The sequence below is a fragment of the Mesocricetus auratus genome, unplaced genomic scaffold, assembly GCF_017639785.1.
Source record: "Mesocricetus auratus isolate SY011 unplaced genomic scaffold, BCM_Maur_2.0 Super-Scaffold_100010, whole genome shotgun sequence".
NCBI classification, from domain to species: Eukaryota; Metazoa; Chordata; class Mammalia; order Rodentia; family Cricetidae; genus Mesocricetus; species Mesocricetus auratus.
The window spans coordinates 67,753,472-67,773,994 of record NW_024429194.1 but is presented as its reverse complement, the minus strand read 5'-3'; the positions used below and the strand labels follow the sequence as shown (position 1 = coordinate 67,773,994).

At 50.3% G+C, this 20,523-nt stretch overlaps 1 protein-coding gene across 2 annotated transcripts in view; it reads right to left on the bottom strand.

The window, feature by feature from the left end:
- Positions 1 to 9,907: 9,907 nt before the first annotated feature.
- The window catches only part of Vdr (vitamin D receptor), a 52,770-nt gene continuing 42,154 nt past the window's right edge, over positions 9,908 to 20,523 (bottom strand). For both annotated transcript variants that reach the window (XM_005067160.4, XM_040753894.1), the window contains 3 exons: positions 14,998 to 15,149; positions 14,688 to 14,804; positions 9,908 to 13,007 (listed from right to left, as the gene is read on the bottom strand). In XM_005067160.4, the coding sequence (XP_005067217.1) occupies positions 12,748 to 13,007; positions 14,688 to 14,804; positions 14,998 to 15,149 (529 nt within the window). In that variant the 3' untranslated portion in view covers positions 9,908 to 12,747. The remainder of the gene's footprint in view (positions 13,008 to 14,687; positions 14,805 to 14,997; positions 15,150 to 20,523) is intronic.

Here is a 20,523-nt window from a genome sequence, read left to right as displayed (position 1 = left end):
TAAAAGGAAGCATGCATACTAGTTAATGGGGCTGTGGACAGTATGAGTGTGCATGTTTTTCTTATCAATTAATAACTGTTAACACTGAAAGGCTATGGAAGCAGGGTGACAGCTCACTGAAGCCTGGATTTGCCTATAAGAGGTCATGAATTCATCCATCCAGAAAGTCTATTTCCACAGCTCAGTCCTCATGTTCTAGCAAGGTGGACATGAACCTCACTTTTCTTTTTCAGTTTTTCCAGACAGGGTTTCTCTGTGTAGCCCTGGCTGTCCTGGAACTCACTCTGTAGACCAAGCTAGCCTCGAATTCACAGAGATCCACCTGCCTCTGCCTCCTGAGTGCTGGGATTCAAAGTGTGCACCACCACTGCCCAACTGAACTTCACTCTCTTCATGGCAGAAATCTCACAGCAAGGGGAATGGACCAGGACTCACCCAGACACTCTGCCTGGTCCTAGAGTACTCTGACTCTAGGCAGGAAATGGGACTTCATTGTCCCTTCTGGTAGTGCTGAGGACAAGGCCATGGGCTGAACTTAGAGGAACAGGGCATCGGGATCTCTAGAGGAGTCCCTGAGGGACGGAGTCTCCAGTGTCTGTAGTGGTGGCCACAGCAAGACCAGGGAGGCAGCGAGGGGGTTCACCAGTTGCTGAGGGGATAGGAGGGCTAAGTGCTCTTGGGAGAGGGCTAGATGGTTGTGGTTGACCACCTGCTGTTTCACATCACCCTGAAGGTGACAAGAGATGTGCATGAGCCATCACCTCACCGTTCCCCACAGGAACTCTACCTGGGCCCCCACCTACAGACACCATCCGGCCTGAGAAGCCTCGGGTTCCTCCCTGCTCACCCGCCTTCTTAGGGCAGATACATGGGGGCCTTGAAATAACACGTCTTTATTTTCACCGTCATTTCCCCATCATTTGCCTATGATTCATTTGTTGTCAAGAGGCATTAAAACCCCCAACCCCCCGCTCCCAGGCACCCGCTAGTGCCTGTCCCCTTTTCATATGTCCCAGTGCTATCCTCCCCATAATGCCTTGCAACTGCCAACCTACACGATGGAAGCCCCTCTTCCTACCGATAGTGCTTCCGCTGGGGGTTGGGACGAGGGATAGAGGCCACTCCAGGTTACATTCACCTACTTTCCTGCCCAAGATTCTGGCCCCAACCCTCTTCTCAGGTAGCTTTGATGAGAAGTTTGGGCTGGAGAGGACCTCATGAATGCGAGAAGCCCCGGGAAAGCGGAGAGGCATCTCATGTAGAATCCCCCTCCCCGCCCCCCAGTTCCAGAGGCTGTGTTTTTCTGAGAGTCCCCACCCCCTCACTTTATCTGACTGGTTTTTCTTCATACCTGAAGGCCTGGACTGGGGTCCCTTCCCCATCATTGTTTCCAACGGGCCCAGAGTGTACTTTTCCATCGCCTCGTGCCCTGCACACATGCTGAGGCAGAGCAGGGTTGACTCTCACACCATCTTTTCCCACTAGGGCTTTGAGTCTCCTGGACCTCCTCTGGGGGTGCACCAGAAGCTAGAAAGGGAGGAAGAGGGTGAGGGGTGAGGAGAGGGTGTGAGCAGGTCGGGTGAGGGGAGCTACTGTGGTTGGGTTATCTGATGTGGGAGCCAGGTGTGCAGCTTCAGGGCTGGGGCGGGGGGGGACGGGAGGGGGGAGCAGCCTGAGACAGGAGACAGTGCAGAAGCAGGGGCAGCGGCGAAGCTGAGCTGAGAAGATTCGGGTGAATGAAAGAGAACACATCTCCTGTCAGGAGCCCCTGCCATCCTGATCCTGGGTCTCCTAGGCACTGGCGTGTCCCCTTCCTCCCTAGCTTCTTCATTCCCAGAGAGACAGTCAGTCTGTTCTCAGTACATGTGGCAGAGGGAGGGGAGGCCATGGGACATGTAGTAGTGGGGACAGGGTCTAACCTTATCCTGAATCAGAGCAGTTGGAGACAGTTGCTGGTCTGTCATCTCGGTTGGGGGTTATGGGTGGAGAGGGCTTTGCAGGGGGAGATAAGATAATAGTGCCCAGGGCCAGATGGGGTACCGTCAGCAAGTTCCCCACCGCCAGGTCCTCTGGCCTCTTCAGGGGCTGCCCTGGTTCAATCCTGATTCTGGGGCACATGGCATGACACTGGGTGTGCCCAGCTTCCAGGCCTGGTTGAGTATCCACTTAGCCCTTTACAAGAGCTCCTTAGAGGGTGGACCTTGTGAGTTTCAGCTCCTGCCCTCTCCAACCCTGGTTTGGAGGAGGAGCCTGTGGAAGGCGGTTGGAAGGAAGACATGACTGGGTAAAGGAGAACACTCCTGAAGCATGAGGAAAACATCACAGCAAAGGCTGACATTTCTCAAGCACTTACTGAGGGATTAGGCACGATTCTCAGTGCTGTTCATTTAGTCATCATGCACCTTTCTTCAGGAAACAATGACACTCTTTACAGGAGAGACAGAGGACATGGCCTGAGTACAGGCTGGGTCCCATCCTGCCTCTGGATGCTGTTTCTGCTGCCTTAGACAAAGCCCTACCAGGCACAATGCCACAGCCCTCCTTATGCTGTCTTTATAAAAAGACTCTGCGTTGCCATTCCTAGGTGAAGAAACTGAGGCTCAGACAGCCAAGCCATTTACCCCAAGGTTACCTAGACACTATCAAGATGGCCACCTCTTATCATCATCATCATCACCACCACCACCATCATCATCATTTTTTTTTGAGACAGAGTCTCACTGTAGCCTTGGCTGGCCTAGAACTCGATATGAAGACAGATTGGCCTGGAACTCACAGTCATCCACCTGCCTCTGCCTCTCAAGTGCTGGGGTTTATTTGTGGGGGTGGAAGAGAGTTGGGGGTAGCAGGCATGCACACTACAATGCAAGTGTGGCAGAGAACAATTTATGAGAGTCTGTTCTTGCCTTCTACCGTATCCCAGGCCCCAGGGACTGGCCTCAGATCATCAAGCTTGAGGGCCATCTCATTGGGCCAGGAAGACCAACCCTTAAATGCCATGCTCTTATTCACTAACTGGCTTTTCTGACCAAGACTGGGGAGACAGGTGGAGAAGGAAGTTATAAGACCACACAGCTCATCTGCCCAAGTGGTCCTCATGGCCCAGTACCATGTTCAAGCTACTGCAGTAACATTTACCAAGTAAACCAGCAAACAACCAAATGACCAATGACTGGCGACCTTCCAGGGCAAAGGACTTCGTAGGTGTTGTCTGTCTGTCTCCTCTAAGATCAAAACACTCCATCCTGAAGGGGAACTCCTTAAGCAGGGAGGTAAATAACAACAAAAGAGCTTCAGGAAGCCCCTGAAAACTGAGCAGATTCACTAACGCCCCTCCCTGTACCAGAAAGCAGAACCCAGCTGGGAGGAGTACTCTCTCAGGCAAGAAAGGCTACCAGGAAGAGGCTGGAAGCAGTAGATCCGCTTGGAAGAGGTTAAGGAAAGCAATTGAGGCACCTGGGAAGGACACTCTCCCACCTGGTGAGCTGCCTGCATGCTGTGCAGTGCAGTATGTTCCAGGTCCCCAGCTTTGTGAGCTGTCACCTGTCCTGCGGTGGGTTTACATGCTGCAGCCATCTCTGAGTTATTTCTGAACCCTTCACCCATACGCCTATAAACTAATTCCAACAAAACTCACTGTCTCACCAAGTTGAACTTTGGTGGTATCTGTACTTTGGTCTGTCTGGGTTCCTTGTCTGGGGCGAGTAGATGTATGTATTGCATCTTCCCGGGAAAAGCTTTGACATGCGATAGCAAAAGCCACCAATATCCCATCTGCCACCCCTTTGTTCTCTGCTCCAGCACCTCAAGCCCTTCCTGTAAACACAGCAGAAAGCAAGGAGTCCCTTGGGGTGGGGTTTCTATCAGAGAGGAAGTGGAGCCGGCTTCCCCGCATCTCTGTTTTTATCGTTTCCCCCATGCCCTTTTTATCACCCGGGACTGATTCAGAATCCACTCCCTTGCGCCTCTAGGGCTCCTGGGTGGGAAAGGATTCTGCACGGAAGTCAGCATGACTGGGGTTTGGGCACACACAGAGAACACTGGCTTCTCATGCCTGGCCAGGTTGCCTTCAGCTCCCAGACTTTGCCAGGACAGGCTTTCCTGGGATCCACTATCAGGATCGCTTGATCTATGTGACTGTGTTAGAAGGAAGTTGGAGAAATGGCAGCCGGGTGCCACAAAGGTGCCCTTTCGTCTGGCCAGTTGCCGTAGGTGTTCACAGATGACTGCAAGAATTTCAGTTAAATGGGTCTGGTGAGGGTGGCATGGGCCTTTACAGGGTCCTGGAACTCAGTACCAGTGTAAAAGGAAGAAGGGAGAACTCTCTCTTCCTTCAGAGCAAAATAATAACTGTCAAGTTGGTCACTCCCCTCCAGGGTCTGGACATCTAACGAGAGTTCTGCCCAGAGCCCCAGGGCCGCCTGGGATTTCCTCTAGCTTCCTTTGATCGGCTGTGTAGAACCTAACAGACTGTGCCTTTCTTTCTGGGCCCAGCTCAGAGGAGATTTGCAGCTTGGGATTTGATATTGATGTTTCCCTTCTTGAGTGTCCTGCATCCAATAACCCTGGGTCCCGACCCTCAGCTCAGATCTGGTCTAATTTACAGGTATCTGTATAGACTTGTGGGGGAAATGGTTGGGCCCCCGAGAGCATAAGCAAACTCCCCACATTCCTGCAGAGAAAATAATCTTTCTAAACATTCTTTTTACCTGAGAATGCACCTCTCCTTATCCACCCCTTCCTCACCAGTTCTGTCTTTAACAATGAACAGAAGACTCCCCAACTAATGCACAAAGGCTGACCTGCAGGAGGGCTGGCCTTGGCTCCATCTCCTTCAACACTGACCCAAGTTTTGAAAGATTCAAGGCCCAGAGAACTGTCACAAGCATTAGATGGACTGGGGAGAGCTTAGAGGCTAAGAACACTTCTTCTTGCAGAGGATCCATGTTCGATTCCCAGGACCCACATGGTGGCTCACAGCCATTCGTAACTCCAGTCTCAGGGGATCTAATACCCAGGCAAGCGCACGGTACACATAGGTACATGCAGACAAAATATGCATACACATAAAAAATAAATCTGAAAAAAAATAGAGACTCCTGGATGACAAAAGGAGGAGTCAGAAGATTCAAGCAGCCTTGGATAAATTGTTAGCGTGATACAAATATCTGAATGTTGAGTTCTCAATTGGTATGAAACCTAGTCTGGCCAAATAGAGGAGAGAGATACAGAGAAGGCTTTACAGAGAGGTAGTTGTTACACGGGTTTTGAAGTAACATGGACTCTGGAGCCCTGGAATTACAGACCTATGACACCCTGCTGGCATCCAGAAAAACTATCTAAACTTGATGGTTTATTGTGAAAAATAGATCTTTCCAAGACTCATGGATGTGGGTGGCACATTGTGCTATGCGCATCCATCCACGCATTCAGCTGGATCTATGGGGGCCCTGCTTTGTTCCCGGCTGGTAAACAAGCTTGAAACACATGCCACACCTGCTTTATGGCACCATGGGAGTCCAGGATGGGGAATCTGGGAAAATCATGAAGTCTGAGCCGGAGACTTAAGGAGCAAAAGGAATTCATCTTATTGGGGAACTATAAGGACAAAGAACAGGACTGGTTCTGCAGGGGAGCAGTGTGCAGAAGGCATACAGAATGGGCCCCAAAGTGCTGTCTGGGGCCCCTGTGAGTCTTGGAGACCCTGCAAAAGCAAAGGTTGCAACTCTTTTTATAATAACACTATGAAGACACTATTTACCCTTTTTATTCCTATTCCCAAATTTACAGTGCCTCCCTTTCCCCAAAGTGACTTCCATGATGACATGGGATACCACACTAGGTTGAATTCAGGCTTCCATGATGACTTGGGATACCACACCAGGCTGAATGCAGAAGCTGATAAAGAATACAGCCAGCTTCCGTTAAGCCCAACATTAAAGAGCTTCCAGAAACAATATCATTGTCTTAAATTAGTGCTGCTCCAAAGAATGGCCATTTTAAATTATAATTGCTTAATATTAATGTCTAACAGACTTGTTTTTAGTATATTTAGAAACTTAGTGAGTATGTACTTTAAATTTCTCTGTTTTGATTTCTAACATCATAAATAGTGCCAGATTTTTTTTTTGAGACAGTGTCTCATGCAGCTCAGGCTGGCCTTGAACTCTTGACCATTTTGCTTCCATCTCTTAAGGGTCAGGATCACAGCTATATTCCATCACACATAGCAGCTAGATGTAATGACCACAAGTAAAAGTTCCCAGGGTTCCTTGTTTTCAAGAGGCAAGGGGGTCCTGAGAACTCCTGGACTGGCCGGCTCCGAGATGCACACATGGGGAGTAGGAACCTGTTGGATACAGCAGTGGCTTAAGTTTCAACATCTGGTGCAGGGACACGAGGACCCTGGAGAGATGGAGGTGGGATTTCAGCGCACCCTGGGACATGTGAGCGCGGCATGAGCGAAGGGGACAGATCAAATCTGATTCTCGACACTCATGCAGAGCCTCCTCTGAGCTGCCCCTGTTCACCTTGGTTATGGGTGTAATCCACACATCATGAAGTCAGGAGTTAAGGAGTGCTGGCTTTGGTTTTGGTTTTCCTTCATTTGTTGGTTTGTGTGGGGGGGAAGTTGGAAAAGAAAGGATGTAACTGAAGAAGTTGGGGATGGCAGTAACCATATTCTTTGTGTCCCAGTGTAGACTCCACCCACTAGCCCCCAACAATCCAGTTCAGTTGGGTTCAATTTGGCTCTCATTAAATGACTCACTTGCCCTCTGGTGGCCAAATGGCCCAATGACACATTCTTTAGATGCTGATAATTAGGGAACTTAAGAAGCCCCCATCTAGCAAGAGGCTGAGATCTGAAGAAGAGGCTATCGACATCAGTCTGAGGACAATCAAGTGACCCAGAAAGAATCCGTGGTCAGAGCATGGGAACAATGTCACCTCTTTAGTACACATTTATTTGACCACCCTGAAGCCCGACAATGTGCTGTCAGGCCTTTCTGATCGATGGTTACCTGCCTGACACTGTGATGAATTCTTTACATAGGTTGATGTATAGCAACCAAGGTGGCTACTGTTACTGCTACCATTTTACAGAGAGAGAAACCAAGGCTCAAAAACATCATGCGACAACCTCAGGGCTGGGTGTAATTTCCGCCCTTAACTGTTACTCTCGGTGGCTTCCACTGCTACAGGTCTGTTAGTGGGCCTGTACATTCAGACTTTGGAAAGAACACACCATGGGGCTTGCCGACAACCCCAGGCTTCTCACCCTCAGCACAGGTGGGGCTCAGAGGCAACAAGTACAAAGTCTTGACCTTGGGAGGCCCCTGCTTGGGGTGTCCAATGTATTGGGGTAAGAGGAGGGGAACACCATCAGGTGACTTCAGCAGCAGGACCTCAGGGCTTTGCTGTAGGGTAGTAACTCCCCCTAGTGGTGAGTGTCAAGATAAGTCTTCAGAGATTTGACTGCTGGATGGGGCTCAAGGAACTGAGTGGAGGTGGAGGGGGAAGGTGTCTCCTTCCCCAGAACTGTGAAGAAGCCTCTGGAGTAGTCTACCTTCTCCCCAAGCCAGAGCAGTCCTCTGAAAAAGGTCCTGCCTGGGCTACATAGAATGAGAAGAAATACGATCCACTCCTACCAGTCCTTGGCATATCTCAAGGTCACGTCAAGGTCACCCTTGATTCTGGGGGATGTCCTGCACCTAATGGCTCTCTGAAATAAATAAAAGAAAACCAGGGTAGGGGGAGATGGGAAGAGAAGAGGGATGTAAAACACACATTTAATTAATTAAAAGAAATAGAAAATTCATCTTCCTCCATAGGAGGTCAGTCAAAGTCCAGTCCAGCTCCAGGCTCCCCTTGATTGGCATTAAGACTTTCATTGGGATGTTTCCCTGCCCAGCTGTCCTGTCTCATGCTAATCCACACAACCTCTCTCCAGTAAAACCCTGGCCTTCAAACTCCATTTTAGGATCTGTTTCCCTCGAACCCCTCACAGCACTACCCAGTATATGGCAAGCATATGGCAACTCCAGCGACTGTCTGCAGCAGTGAGCCCTGCCCACAACATCCCCTCTCTCATACTACCAGCTGTTATCATCCAGGCAGACCTGGTCCTGCCCCTTGTGGACCTAGCAGAATGGTCACCCCTGCACACATGGCAAGCAGTACCTTGGCTCTGTACACAGGTGCAAAGGTCCCTTTAAGAGACAAGCTTAGCCCACTCCCACTCTCTTTTCTGACATTTCTCTGAGGCAGATAAATCTCTGTCTGTCTGTCTGTCTGTCTCTTCTCTCTCCCCCCCTCTCTTCCCTTCCCCCACTCCCTTCCCCTCCCCCAATAAAGCTTGCTTCCCGTGTAAGTTCTGCCTGCATGGAGTATTTGTCCCTCATCGTCATGGGATCCACCAAGGTTCCCCTTGTGCCATGAGCATCACCAGGAGCACTACATAGCAAGTCTATGCTACAGAGTAAGGCCATCCTGCACTATACGGTAAGACTCTGTCTCCAAAAACAAAGCACTAGGGAAAACTGCTTGGGGTAGACCACTTCTGTGATAATAAAAATGTTCTGATGCACATTGCCCCAACGGTAGTTCTGAGCACTGGGAGTTCTGAGAATTGTGGCTTGCCCCATTGAAGAACTGAATGCTTACTTTCGTTTGATTATCCCCCCCCACAAGAGTTATGAGAGGTTTTTGTTTGTTTTTTGTTTTGTTTTTTTGTAATTCCTAGTAGAAATGGCTTGTTTGTTTTGTTTTGTTTTTTAGAGACAGAATCTCTGTATGTAGCCATTGCCATCCTGGAACTCACTTTGTAGGCCAGGCTGGCCTTGAACCCACAGAGATCTGCCTGTCTCTGCCTCCCAAATGCTGCTATTAAAGATGTGTACTACCATGCCCTGTCTTTGGTTTGATTTTAGTGATTTTAAATTTAAGTGGGGCATAGTGACACACACGTCTTTAATCCAAGTACTCAGGAGGCAAAGGCAGGCCCATCTCTGAGTACAAGGTCATCCTGGTCTACAAGGACAGCTAGGGATACACAGAGAAAACCCGTCTTGAAAAGCCAATAAATAAATAAAATAAAAAATTAAGTGGATCAACAGTGAGGCATAGAACAAAAGCTTGGTGTGAGAACATTCTTCACTTTGGTCTGATTCTGATGTTTCCGGGATTGCGTGCTCGCTCTTCTGGATCATCTCTAACTATGGGTTTCCTTTCTCTAAGCCGACTCATTTCTCATGACAAAGTCCTCCAGTCCACTCTCTAGTCCCTTGACTTATCTCATTCCACTGGGTTGTCTTAGCCTGTGGTTTGAAATCTTCTCAGATGGTTCTGCACATTAAAGTAAAGCATGCCCCGGGTCTCTGCCATTTGCAGCTCTCAGTGCGGGGTCCTTGGTTGGGAATTCTTGTTTGCTATATCTGTCTCACTCCTCTGGGCCCCCACGGAGTCATATTTCTGCACAGGGATACTTGCAGCACTCCGTGGCGCCGGCCTACCGCTGTCTCCAATGCAAGGACTACTGTTACCAGTAGTTCCGTGGTTTCATTCTTGATGTTCTTTGGTAAGTGCCACACCCGATTGAGATTAACACATTAGGCTGGGTGCTTCCTGGGGGTAGAGCACCCTATGATCCGGCACCTCCCGTTTCCCCATCTCTAAATAGAAACTCTCCTTAGGGTGCTGAGCAAGACTGCAATCATTTGCCACACCGCTTAACTCTATAGGGGGCAGTAGAACATTGCAATTAACAAAAGGCTTCCAGAGACTGTTGCCCAGGTCTGAACCCCACCTCTCTCGCACCACCTGTGTAGCTTTGGGCAACTAATCCCCTCTGCCACATGGGAACCACAATAGCCCATCTCTCATGGGGTCCCCATAAAGATCAAGCAGGTTGGTTTTCACGAGGCGTTTATTTACAGCGGTTTTCGTCACAAATGCTGTGTAAGGATGAGCCACTTTTATCACCATTGGCAAAGCATTTTCATTGGTTTATTTGACAAGCTCTTGGAAAACATTTTTTCCCTCTTTGGAGGCAGGCTCTTTAGATGTCTAACTTCTGCAATATCCGTCATTTATCTCTGTTGGCCTGGCGGGGACTCCCTACTTTCTTCCACTTAGACAGCTGGAGGATTGGCCTATCTCAGGAAATCTTGCTGATTTTCCATTTTGGTGTCTGTCCATTTCCCCTTCATGTCTAATAAAATACCTCTCAGAAGTGTGAGCTCTTTCAATGCCTACCTTTGTGTGTTCAGAATAAGCAAACTAGATGCTTCTCAACCCTACCTGGCCCTGTTTCATTTTCCTCCTGGCTCCTAGGCTTCCTTTAGGGGGCTCCCTCAGTGGTGGTGGGCCTTTGGGCTGAGTAACTGGCCTTCTCAGGCCCGTTAGTTTCATGGAGAGGGCAGGAAGGGAAGAGGACAGAGAGGGAGGCGTTCCAAAGACAGACAATTATTATTGACAAGACAACAGCAACACACAGGGCTGAGGTGGAGAGCCCAAAAGCCAGGCCTCACTCAGGGAGGCCGGAGTGCCTGCCATCCTCCTCTGGATGGGTGAGTGGGTTTTTTACTTAGGGGAAAAAGAAAGTCCCAGATGAAGTTTTGCTCTAAAATCCAGGACTTCCTCAAATCTTGGGTCAACTACCAGAGCAGTGGGAAACAGGGTTGATATAAATCGGCCCAGGACTATACGTGCTGGGCACAGGGATGTTTCCACTTATAAGAGCCCCAGTAAGCCACACTCTCATCTAATGGCAGGTTCTCGTCATAAAGGGGTTGCAGTAGCTTAGCGATTTTCAAACTTTCCCTCCCATTGAATAGCGAGCTGGATCAATGTGTTCTGCAGCTAAAATCAAAGGTTTCTCTAGTTTTTTGTGGAGTGACAATGATCAATGCACAGTATTTTCACACACACACACACACACTCATAAATCGTTAACACAGGTGTTGCCACTTCAGTGTTAGAACACAGTCTAACCCTGAAAACAGCCCTCATCCAATGAGTCCTACATGAAGCCTTCTGACTGCCGTTATGCAATACAGGAACGTGGCCCCAGATGTTTTCCAATTGAATTCTGGGAAACACAGGGCCAGGTGGGCACTAATGGTTCTTGCAATGTTAATTTTTTCCCCAGGATTTTTAGGGAATTAAAAAAAATGTAGATAGAAGGACACATCTGGGGCTCAATTCCCACTGACCTTCGCACTCTACTGATGCTTTCAATGTGCCCGTGTTCCCCAAATCTAACGTGTATTTGAAGGGCCTTCTGTGAGCCCCCCTCATGAGAACCTCTTCTGCGTGGGTCCCGCACACCTACAACCCATGATCAGAAGGGGGTATGCTTGGGGGTGAGCAAGGGCAGGGCTCCAAACTCCCGGGCTGGGCTGCTGCAGAGGAAGAGATGGAGTTTGAAGATACATACCTAGCCCATCACATGTCCATTCCACAGGTCTCCACTGACTTTGGGGTGGTGGAATGAGGGAATCAGGAGGGAACTGGCCCCATATCACTGTAACCCACACATTCTGACCACCTCTCCACCTAACCCCTGAGTGTGGAATACTCCTGTCTGGTTTTCTATCTGCAAAGCAAGCTTGGAGGCCCACCCAGGTAGCTCTTGGTTTTACTCCATCCCCCTCTACCAGGTGGAGAAAAGGTAGCTCCCCCAAGTAAGTGAGGGGGCACTGCTGATCCAAATGGGGGTGTTGGAAAAGCTGAGATGACTTCTGGGACATCCTTGGTGACCAGGGGGTCAGGCCCAAGAAAGAGGCGCTTTCCAAGGCAGGTGGTAAGGCACTAGCAGGGTCAGGGGTGAAGACAGGGCTGGGAATTTTCTGAAAGTTGGGGACATTTGGTTCGGACACATCTGTAGGTGAGAGAAGAGATCTCACTATCTCCAGGCTGGGGGACCCTGGGCTTGATGACAAGGACAGAGGGGTCTCCATTCATGGTCCTGCTGGGAGGCTAGCTCTGTTACTCGGGCCTGGGTTCCACCCCCTGGGGCCTATCCTCAGGCGTTTTCTAGGTCAGTGGTTCTGGTAATGGAGAAGAAGGTCTGTCCTAGAGGTGCTGGCCTGGGGGTTCCCATGACAAAACCTCAAAGATAGGAACTATGGTGCTAGGTGAATACTCATTGACCAGTGTGGTAGTGTATTCGGTCATCTTGGCAGTGAATGAGTCTGTGAATACAATGGCAGAGGATGGAGGCCCTACTGCCCAGGGATGGAATAGCACACACTGGCAGCAGGCTGAGTGGGACGCAGGGGATTGTGGGTAGGCCATGTACCCTTTATGGCAGGGGAGGGGATTTCCCACCAGGCTCTGGGCATGGGGGCTGGAGTCAGGGGAGGTACAGGTAGCCATCCCGGGGGCATGGGCACATTTCTCCTGCCTGCATCCCTTGACACAAGCAGCATCCCCTCAGAGTGGGAACATTCCTAGGCAGGGCTCTGCCTGCAGCCTCTGCTTTCTTCTCCCACCTGAGTTTCTTTGTCAAATGAGTAGCAGTCTCTCATAACTGAAGTCTCAAGGGACAGGGCTGACCTGTGGTCTGCAGGAAAGGGGGACGGATGGGCAATGGAAAGAATGGGCCAGACAGACATGGGTGATGGCGGTGAAAGCACTGAACTCCAGAAAGGGCAGGAGGCACTGCTGGGCTGCAGCCAGCCCAGAGCCTGGGTACGGGGCCCCGGAGGAGGAGCCCCACCCAGGCACCACTGCGGCCCACCCTGGTCAGGAGATCTCATTGCCAAACACCTCTAGCACAAGGGGGGTGAGCTTCATGCTATTCTCAGGTTGGAAGGAGAGGGAGCGGTACTGCTTAGAGTGTTCCTCGTTGAGGCTTCGAAGGTCAGCCAGCTTCTGGATCATCTTGGCATAGAGCTGGTGGCCGCCTGGGGGTGGGTGGCGGCAGCGGATATAGGTCTGCAGTGTGTTGGACAGGCGGTCCTGGATGGCTTCAACCAGCTTGGCATCCTGTACCCCAGGTCGGTCTGTGTCACAAGGGATGGAGGAAGACACGGGGTGCTCAGATGAACTCCTCAACGCTCAGTTTCACAGCATCCACCCACACGATACCCATGTCAGCATTCCCCGGTGCCATCCCACTGCATTTGGGACCAAGTCTTTCCCTGGGCTCCAATGGATCTGTCCTCTGGATCCTTGTCACTCCTTCTGCCCCTAGGTTCAGTCTTCGGTGTTCCTGTGGCCAGCCGATCTTCCCTCTGCCTGGGAGTCAGCTCTTGTCTATTTGTCCGACTGATCACTGGGGACCAGACTCAAAGCCCTTCCTGAAGCCTGCCCCCACAATACCCTCCACCTGCCAGCTCCAGATCTACCTTAGGATCTCTCTTGTAGCATCACGCCATCTTCATATTCAAACCTCTTATTATATTGCAAATGAACAGATACTAGCATTCATTTCCTCTAACCTTCATGACAGAAAAGTCTATCCTGTTTGCCGAGACTCCCTGTGCCTTGCCCAGTGCCTGGGCACGGTAACTGAGCGTGTGAATGAGGAGTACATGCCAACTGGGCAGCAGGAGGGAAACCTATGTCTATCCCTTGGGCCATCAGCCTGTGAAGGCATTCCTGGGCACAGGCTAATAGTTTTTCCCCTGTGCACGTGTGGTCCAGGCTGAGTTGGGGCTGTATCCTTTGGACTTTTATCACCAATATAACATCTCTAAGACCATAACTTCCTTCCTAGTCTTTTTTCCCATCAGGTCACAGCCCACAGCCTCCAAAATCAACTCAGGCAGAAACCATCCGTTGATCCCCAAGGGTTTGTACCCTGCCTCTGAAGAATCTCAGGTGACAGAAAAGTTCATCCCAGTTCACACAAGAACAGAGCTTGAGTATTGGCAACACTCAAGGCTGATGTATGGCCTATGGAACCCTGTTCATCTGGTTTCTCAAAATCCTATGAATCACCTCGGGCTCCATGGGACAAAGCCACATGCAACACAAAAAATAAAAGACCCAGAGACTGATATTGAGGCTCAAACTTCAAGCTGAAGATCAGAAAAGACAAAGTAGGGGGCCACTAGCTCTTAGCAATACCTCAGGATGAATGGACTTATCCTGCTGCCTCTCAACGGCGTGGCTGTAAAATCCTGAGACTGAATGTCTTCCTATCCTCAATGTGGCTGGAGAATGAATGCCTCATACTGAAGACCCTGCTCCTATCTTTTACACCCCTCTAGTGCTGGGGTTAAAGGCGTGTGATCCCAGGAGCTGAGATCATCTTTGTGTGAGCTGTTTCTCTTTAGGACTGGATCGATCTTGTGTAGATCTGGGTGGCCTTGGACTCACAGAGATCCGTCTACCTCTTAATCCCGAGTCCTAGGATTAAAGGTGTATACCATCACCTCCTAGCTTCAGGCTGCTGGGATCAAAGGTGTGTGCGTGACTTCTATGGCTTGTGGCTGGCTTTGCTTTTTCTGAATCCTCCAGCATGCATGCTTTAATAAATCATAAATGATATATCACCACAGCCACCTGTGTTGAGGGGCCCCTCCACATGCCCTAATGACGATGCAGACCTATCAAAGTGAGCATTTTCTTATTTGCCTCTCTTGTTCACTTCTCTCTCAGACTACCCTGCAGGCTCTGAACAGATCTTTACCCCTTAGTCCCCGCCACATCCCAGATCTCTCTGCTCAGCTCCATACCTGGGGAGACAATGCAGATGGCCATGAGAAGGACATGTTCCTCCTCATGTAAGTTCAACTTCTTCAGCCCCACCTGGAACTTTATGAGGGGCTCAATCAGCTCCAGGGTGTGCCCAGCTGTGAAGAGAACAGCCTCGTGAGAGTAGAAACACCCACCCAACCTGAACCCACTCCTGGGCATTCCCCTAGCCCCTTTCTCCCTGTTGTTGCCCCGTCTCCTTCCATGTGCCTGGTCACAACCCCAAGAGTCCAGAGGTTAGAGAGCCAGAGTTTGGGAGCTGGAGAAAACAGAGGAGGAGTCCAGCCGCACCTTTGGTGACATCAGTGACATCATACTTGTAGTCCTGGCTGCCACAGTCCCAGGACATGTCATCCATGGTGAAAGACTCATTGGAGCGCAACATGATAACCTCAATGGCACTTGACTTGAGCAGCACAATCTGGTCATCAGAGCTGAGATCCCTGGTAGAGAAGGCAGGAAGGGGGTGGTCAGGTAACCAGTAAACATCTTCAAGTCACAGGCACTTGTTTAGTGTTTGGACAGGGATATCCTAGAAGGCAAGACAATGTGTCTGGGGGAGGAGAAACCAAGGCTTTTCCAGGAGCTCAGTGACTGATAGCACAGGCTACTATGGACAGGAAGAAAGGACAGCCAAAGAAAGCTCTCTGTGTCATGTAGCACACAACACAGGTTTGCAAAAGGCATAACCAGAGTCTACAGGACACCCGTTGAGTCCTTGAGTTCATTCCTGCTCCCACTAGGACTTCTCTGGCTCAGAGCTCCATCGTTTTTTGTTCTTGGTGTATGTGTATGTGTGGAGACCAGAGGTTGATTCCAATGTCTTCCATTGAACGCTGTGTCTGGAGATTGGGCACTTGCTGAACTCAGAGTTTGTCATTTGGGCTTGACTGCCTGGCTACTGAGCTACAGGGATCTTCTTGCACCTCTACCCTAGCAATGGTGTTACAGATCCATATGGCCACATCTGGCTTTTGCATGTATGTTGGGGATCTGAACTCAGGTCCTCATGCTTGCAAAAAAGGCAACTGATCTCCTGAGCTGTCGCCACAGCTGTGGTGGTTTGAATGAGAATGACCCTCATAGGCTCGTGTATTTGAATGCTTAGTTATTAGAGAGCGGAGCTATTTGGGAAGGATTAGGGGGCTTGGCCTTGCTGGAGTAAGTGTGGTCATGTTGGAGGAAGTGTGTCACTGGGGGTGGGCTTTGAGGTTTAAAGAGCCTACACGGGGTTTGGAGGTTCTGTCTCTGCCTGCCACCTGTGGATCAGGAAGTAAAGCTCTCAGCTACTGCCATGCCTGCCTGCTTCCTGCCATGATGATCATGGACCAACCCTCTGAAACTGTAAGCCAGTCCCCAGTTAAATGCAAGTGTTGCCTTGGTCAAGGAGTCTCTTCACAGCACCACAATACCAAGACAATGGCTCTCTCCACGGTTTGTGCGACAGCCTCCTACTGGGACTGCAGAGGTGCAGGCTCTCATGCATCTTTCCCATTGCTGCTACAGGGCAATGTTGTTCTTATGCCCAAGAGTCTCCCTGGGATCAAACGTCCCAAGATCAAGCCCAGACTCCACAGTTTGGCTCTGCTTGGTCTTTCCAGGTCTCTTTCCCGTTACAAATGCCACCACCCCTCCATTCTTGCATCATGGCGCTGCTGTGCATTCGATTTTGATGCACTCTTACACATCCTACCTTTGAGGATGTAGTTTCAGCTAGGAACAACTCTTTCTTTTTCTTTTATCTTGTGTGCACATGGTGTGTGTGTGTGTGTGTGTGTGTGTGTGTGTGTGCGCGCACACGCATGACTGCAGCGCATGGGTGGAGGCCAAAGGAAAACTTGGGAGAGTCTCCTCTCTCCTTCTACCATGTGGATCCCATGGATTGAACGTAAATTTCTAGTTGACAGCAAGAACATTTACCTCCTGAACCATCTCACCAAGTTCAGAAACACGCCCCACCCCACCGGCTGTCCTGGAGCTCGCTCTGTAGACCAGGCTGGCCTTGAACTCACAGAGATCCTCCTGCCTCAGCCTCTGCCTCCCGGGTGCTGGGATTAAAGGCACGTGTCACCGCCCAGCTCAAAAACATCTTCTTTTAATGTTCCATCCCACCTTTATGGTCTCAAAACCAAGTGTGATCTTCCGCGGAGCCCCACTCACTCCCAGCAGTCTGGCTGACTCTGCATGCACCTCAGTATGCGTTTTCTCGTCACCAGTGCATACTGAGGTGCTCACCTTTTACCCTGCCCTGCCTGTGCTTGCCTCTGCCTCTGTTTGTTTTGTGTTCTGGACTCTGGAGTTCTATGTAGCCCAGGCTGGCTGGAGTTTTCTCTGCCTCCTCAGGGCTGGGATTACCATTCCCAGCTCTTAAGTTTTGTTTATAAGTTACTTGAGAGCCAACAGCATCTCTTAATTGCGTTATTGTTTCCCACAGAATGATCCTGGGCACAAAAGAGGATCAATAAACAAGTCGGTGTGACAAGAGGCCAATCATTGCAGTCTTCTGAGTCAAGAGCTGGGCTTGTCTGAGCAGCGGCAGGGAGAAGCAGTTGCTAGGCCAGCTTGCTTCTGACTTCCCTGACTGTCTAGACTCCTCTGCAGGAGACTTCTGCAGACAGGTTAAAATGTTTTCTGCAGCACTTTAGTATGTAAGTGCAGGAAGCGGACCATACGTGGCAGGAAGTGGAAGGCTTCCAGGGTTAGGCGGCTAGCCAAGGATCAGGATGGGGAAACTGCACTGGTACTCCCCTGGGAAGGTTCTCGTGGGAGGCTGCATGGCCAGCTCCTCTTCGGCCTGCTTGATGAGTGGTTGACACATGGCAACTGCAGACTCCTCCAAGACCTAAGCCCACAGCCTCTGGATCCAACTGTGAGACTGTTAGCGCCTGCATCGATAGCCTCCTCTTCTACTGAGTGATAACCAATAGGACCAGATACCTGTGCGTGTTCTAGCGGCCGCACAGCCACCACATGTCTCTCGTAGCTGTGAGACCTCCTAACCATAGCTAATCGAGTGTTTTTATCTTAAAATCTTGTTTGTTGTTATTGCTACTGTTGTGGGTGGTGGTGGTGCGTGTGTGCTATGGCATACTCGTGGAGGTCGGGGGGCGATTTTGGAAAATCAGTTTTCTCTCTCTTCCTCTCCCATGGATTCTGGGAAATTTGAACCTAGGGCATCCGGCTTGGGCTGGCAGGCACTCTTACCTGCTGAGCCATCTCACCAGTCCTGTATTTTTTTTCAAGACAGGTTTCTCTGTAGCTTTGGAGCCTGTCCTGGAACTCGCTCTGTAGACCAGGCTGGCTTTGAACCCACAACTCACAGCCTGTCTCTGTCTCCCGAGTGCTGGGATTGAAGGCGTGCACCACCAACACCTGGCTTTTTTTTTTTTAAGAGAAAACGGTGTCCTATTATCTTTTTATATTCAACAATAGATTTTACAATATGGCATCTAAGTGCTTCTAAGTATAAGTACTCAATGCATGTTAAAAAACTAAAAACTAACCAGATATAGTGAGTCATGTCTATGATTAACATTCAGGAGGCTGAAGCAGGGGAGATTATCATGACTTTGAGGACAGCCTGGGCTACATAGTAAGTTCTAGACCACCCTGAGCTTCAAAGTGGGACCCAGTGTCAAAAACAAACAAAAACACAGCCTCCATTTGAGTTTTAGCTCACTGCCTTTAGGAATTACAGAAAAAGTATAAAATCATATAAAATAAAAAAAAAACCAGCTTTGTCCTCCGCAAGCAGTGTAATGTTGCATCACAGCCCTATACAAAGCATCTTGGTCACTTCCCATTCCTGCTATTCCATGTGACATGACGAAGGTCTTTGCTATATTCAGAACAGATGTCTAGAAGTAAGTAGTCACGCTGGCTGCTTCGAAAGGCAGATTCCAATAGGATCGGTATTCACTGTGATCCCCACACACTATTGCTGTGTGGGGACAGTAATGACTCCGCATCCCCGCATCACACCCACAGCTGGGAAATGCAGGGCCTTTCTAACCATGGTTCCCAGGGGACCGGGAGGGGGTTTGTTCTGCTAAAGCAAGTACCAGCTCAAGGCCTGGCCAGTGTCATCTCTCCGTCTACCGTCAGGCACTGTTCACATCTGGGACCACTTCAGGTCACCCGGGGTGTGCCTTGGAACTGAGCTGCTGTCTGGCTAGCCCCTCCCTGCCTGCCTTCCCACGGTGTGGAACCTCCAGCAGGTTTGCAGCAGAGTTCTTATCCGCTGGTAGCCATTGTTTACATGCCTATCTCTTCTATCGAACCTGAGTCCCCAGAGGCCAGAGATGGTATCCTAATCCTCACAGTTTAGACAAGAGAGGTGCTGGATGGAAGGGTACATGCTTGTGTAGGAGAGGGTGAGGGAAGCCTCTGGGGCCTGTGACTAGAGGCGTCCCTGGAAATGGAAGTGACAGTGAGGCTGCAGGTGTTTACAGCCCAGGAAGCTGGGCTTGAGCATCTGTGGCCTTGTAACCTACTTCACCGGGTACAGCAGCCCCGACATGCTCAGCCTGTGTATCCATGGCTGCTCCTGGCCATTTAGAAGCTGCTCCTGACCCTACCTCCTCCATGCACTTCTTTTGCAGCACAAAGAGGCTTGTGGGTGAGCTGGGGCAGATGAGGGCTGGAAGGCAGAAGGAGGGAGCGGAGCCAAGGGTGCACCACTGTGCTGTTCACGCCCAGAAGAGCCCAGGAACTCCATGCCCGTGAAGGAGTTGCATCCTAACCCCAGGCCCCTCACCCACACAGACGTCTCATCCTGCCTTCCCCACCTGTCTCCCTCGCCTTCAGGCAGCAAGATCAAAGCTGCCGGGGAGGCAACTACTGTTCCCAGAAAAAAAGGCAACCCCTTAGTGTGGCAACCACAGACTCAGGGAGCTGCCAGGCTGGCTCCTGTCCAGGTGTGGCACCCCTCTGTCTGGTCAGAGTATCCATATTAGTGTGCTTCCAGAGTTCTGGCCAAGACCTGGCCCATTCTTCTTGTCAAATAACTGGCTGAGATGCTGTCTCAGGCCGTGCTGGAGAAAGAGACGCCAACCCAACGTAGCCTGCTCTGCCCAAGACCTGGGTGGCTCCCATGTCTGCTCATGTGTACTATACTTTAGCCTTGACTACAGGGCCAGGCTAGTGAACCCTGAGGGGAAATGGGGCCTGCAAGGAGTCGACTGTCTCAGCCTTGGAGAGAGAAATGGAGGAGAGAGTAAGTAATAGGAGCTAAATAATAAATAATGAGAGAGAAAGGTTGGGGGGCAGAAGCTGGGGCACTCAGAGGAGGCAGTGCTGGGTGGTCTGGATTAGTGATGTTTTTCCTGCCTCTACTTCCTCCAAACACTAAACTTTAGCACATTATGTGTGTGTGTGTGTGGGGGGGTGTCTCAGAAGCCACCCGTCCAACCCTGCCCCCCACCACAGTGAGGAAAGATGCTAATGGAGGAGACTGCTCCTCAGACTCAGGTGGGAGCTGGCTTCCGCCAGGACTCCAGTACCTTGGAGTGTTTCTAGTTGCTTACACAAAACAAAACTTGAGAAGGCACGGAGCTTACAAACAGCAGCGTGTAGCATGGTGGAAGGAGGTGGAATTTGTACTAAATAAGATGTGTTGCCAGTTCCAAGGCTAGGCTCTGAGGGTGAAGCAAGCCTCACTCCACACAGGAGACTCAAGTGTGCCCACCTGGCTGACAGAACGACAGCCCTTGGCCTTATCGCCACAGCTGAATGTGCAGTGAAGTCTGGGGGTGGGGTGGGGGGCCTCGACACTGTTTGTCCTGTTTCTCTTCTACTTGTTAGTCACATGATTCCACC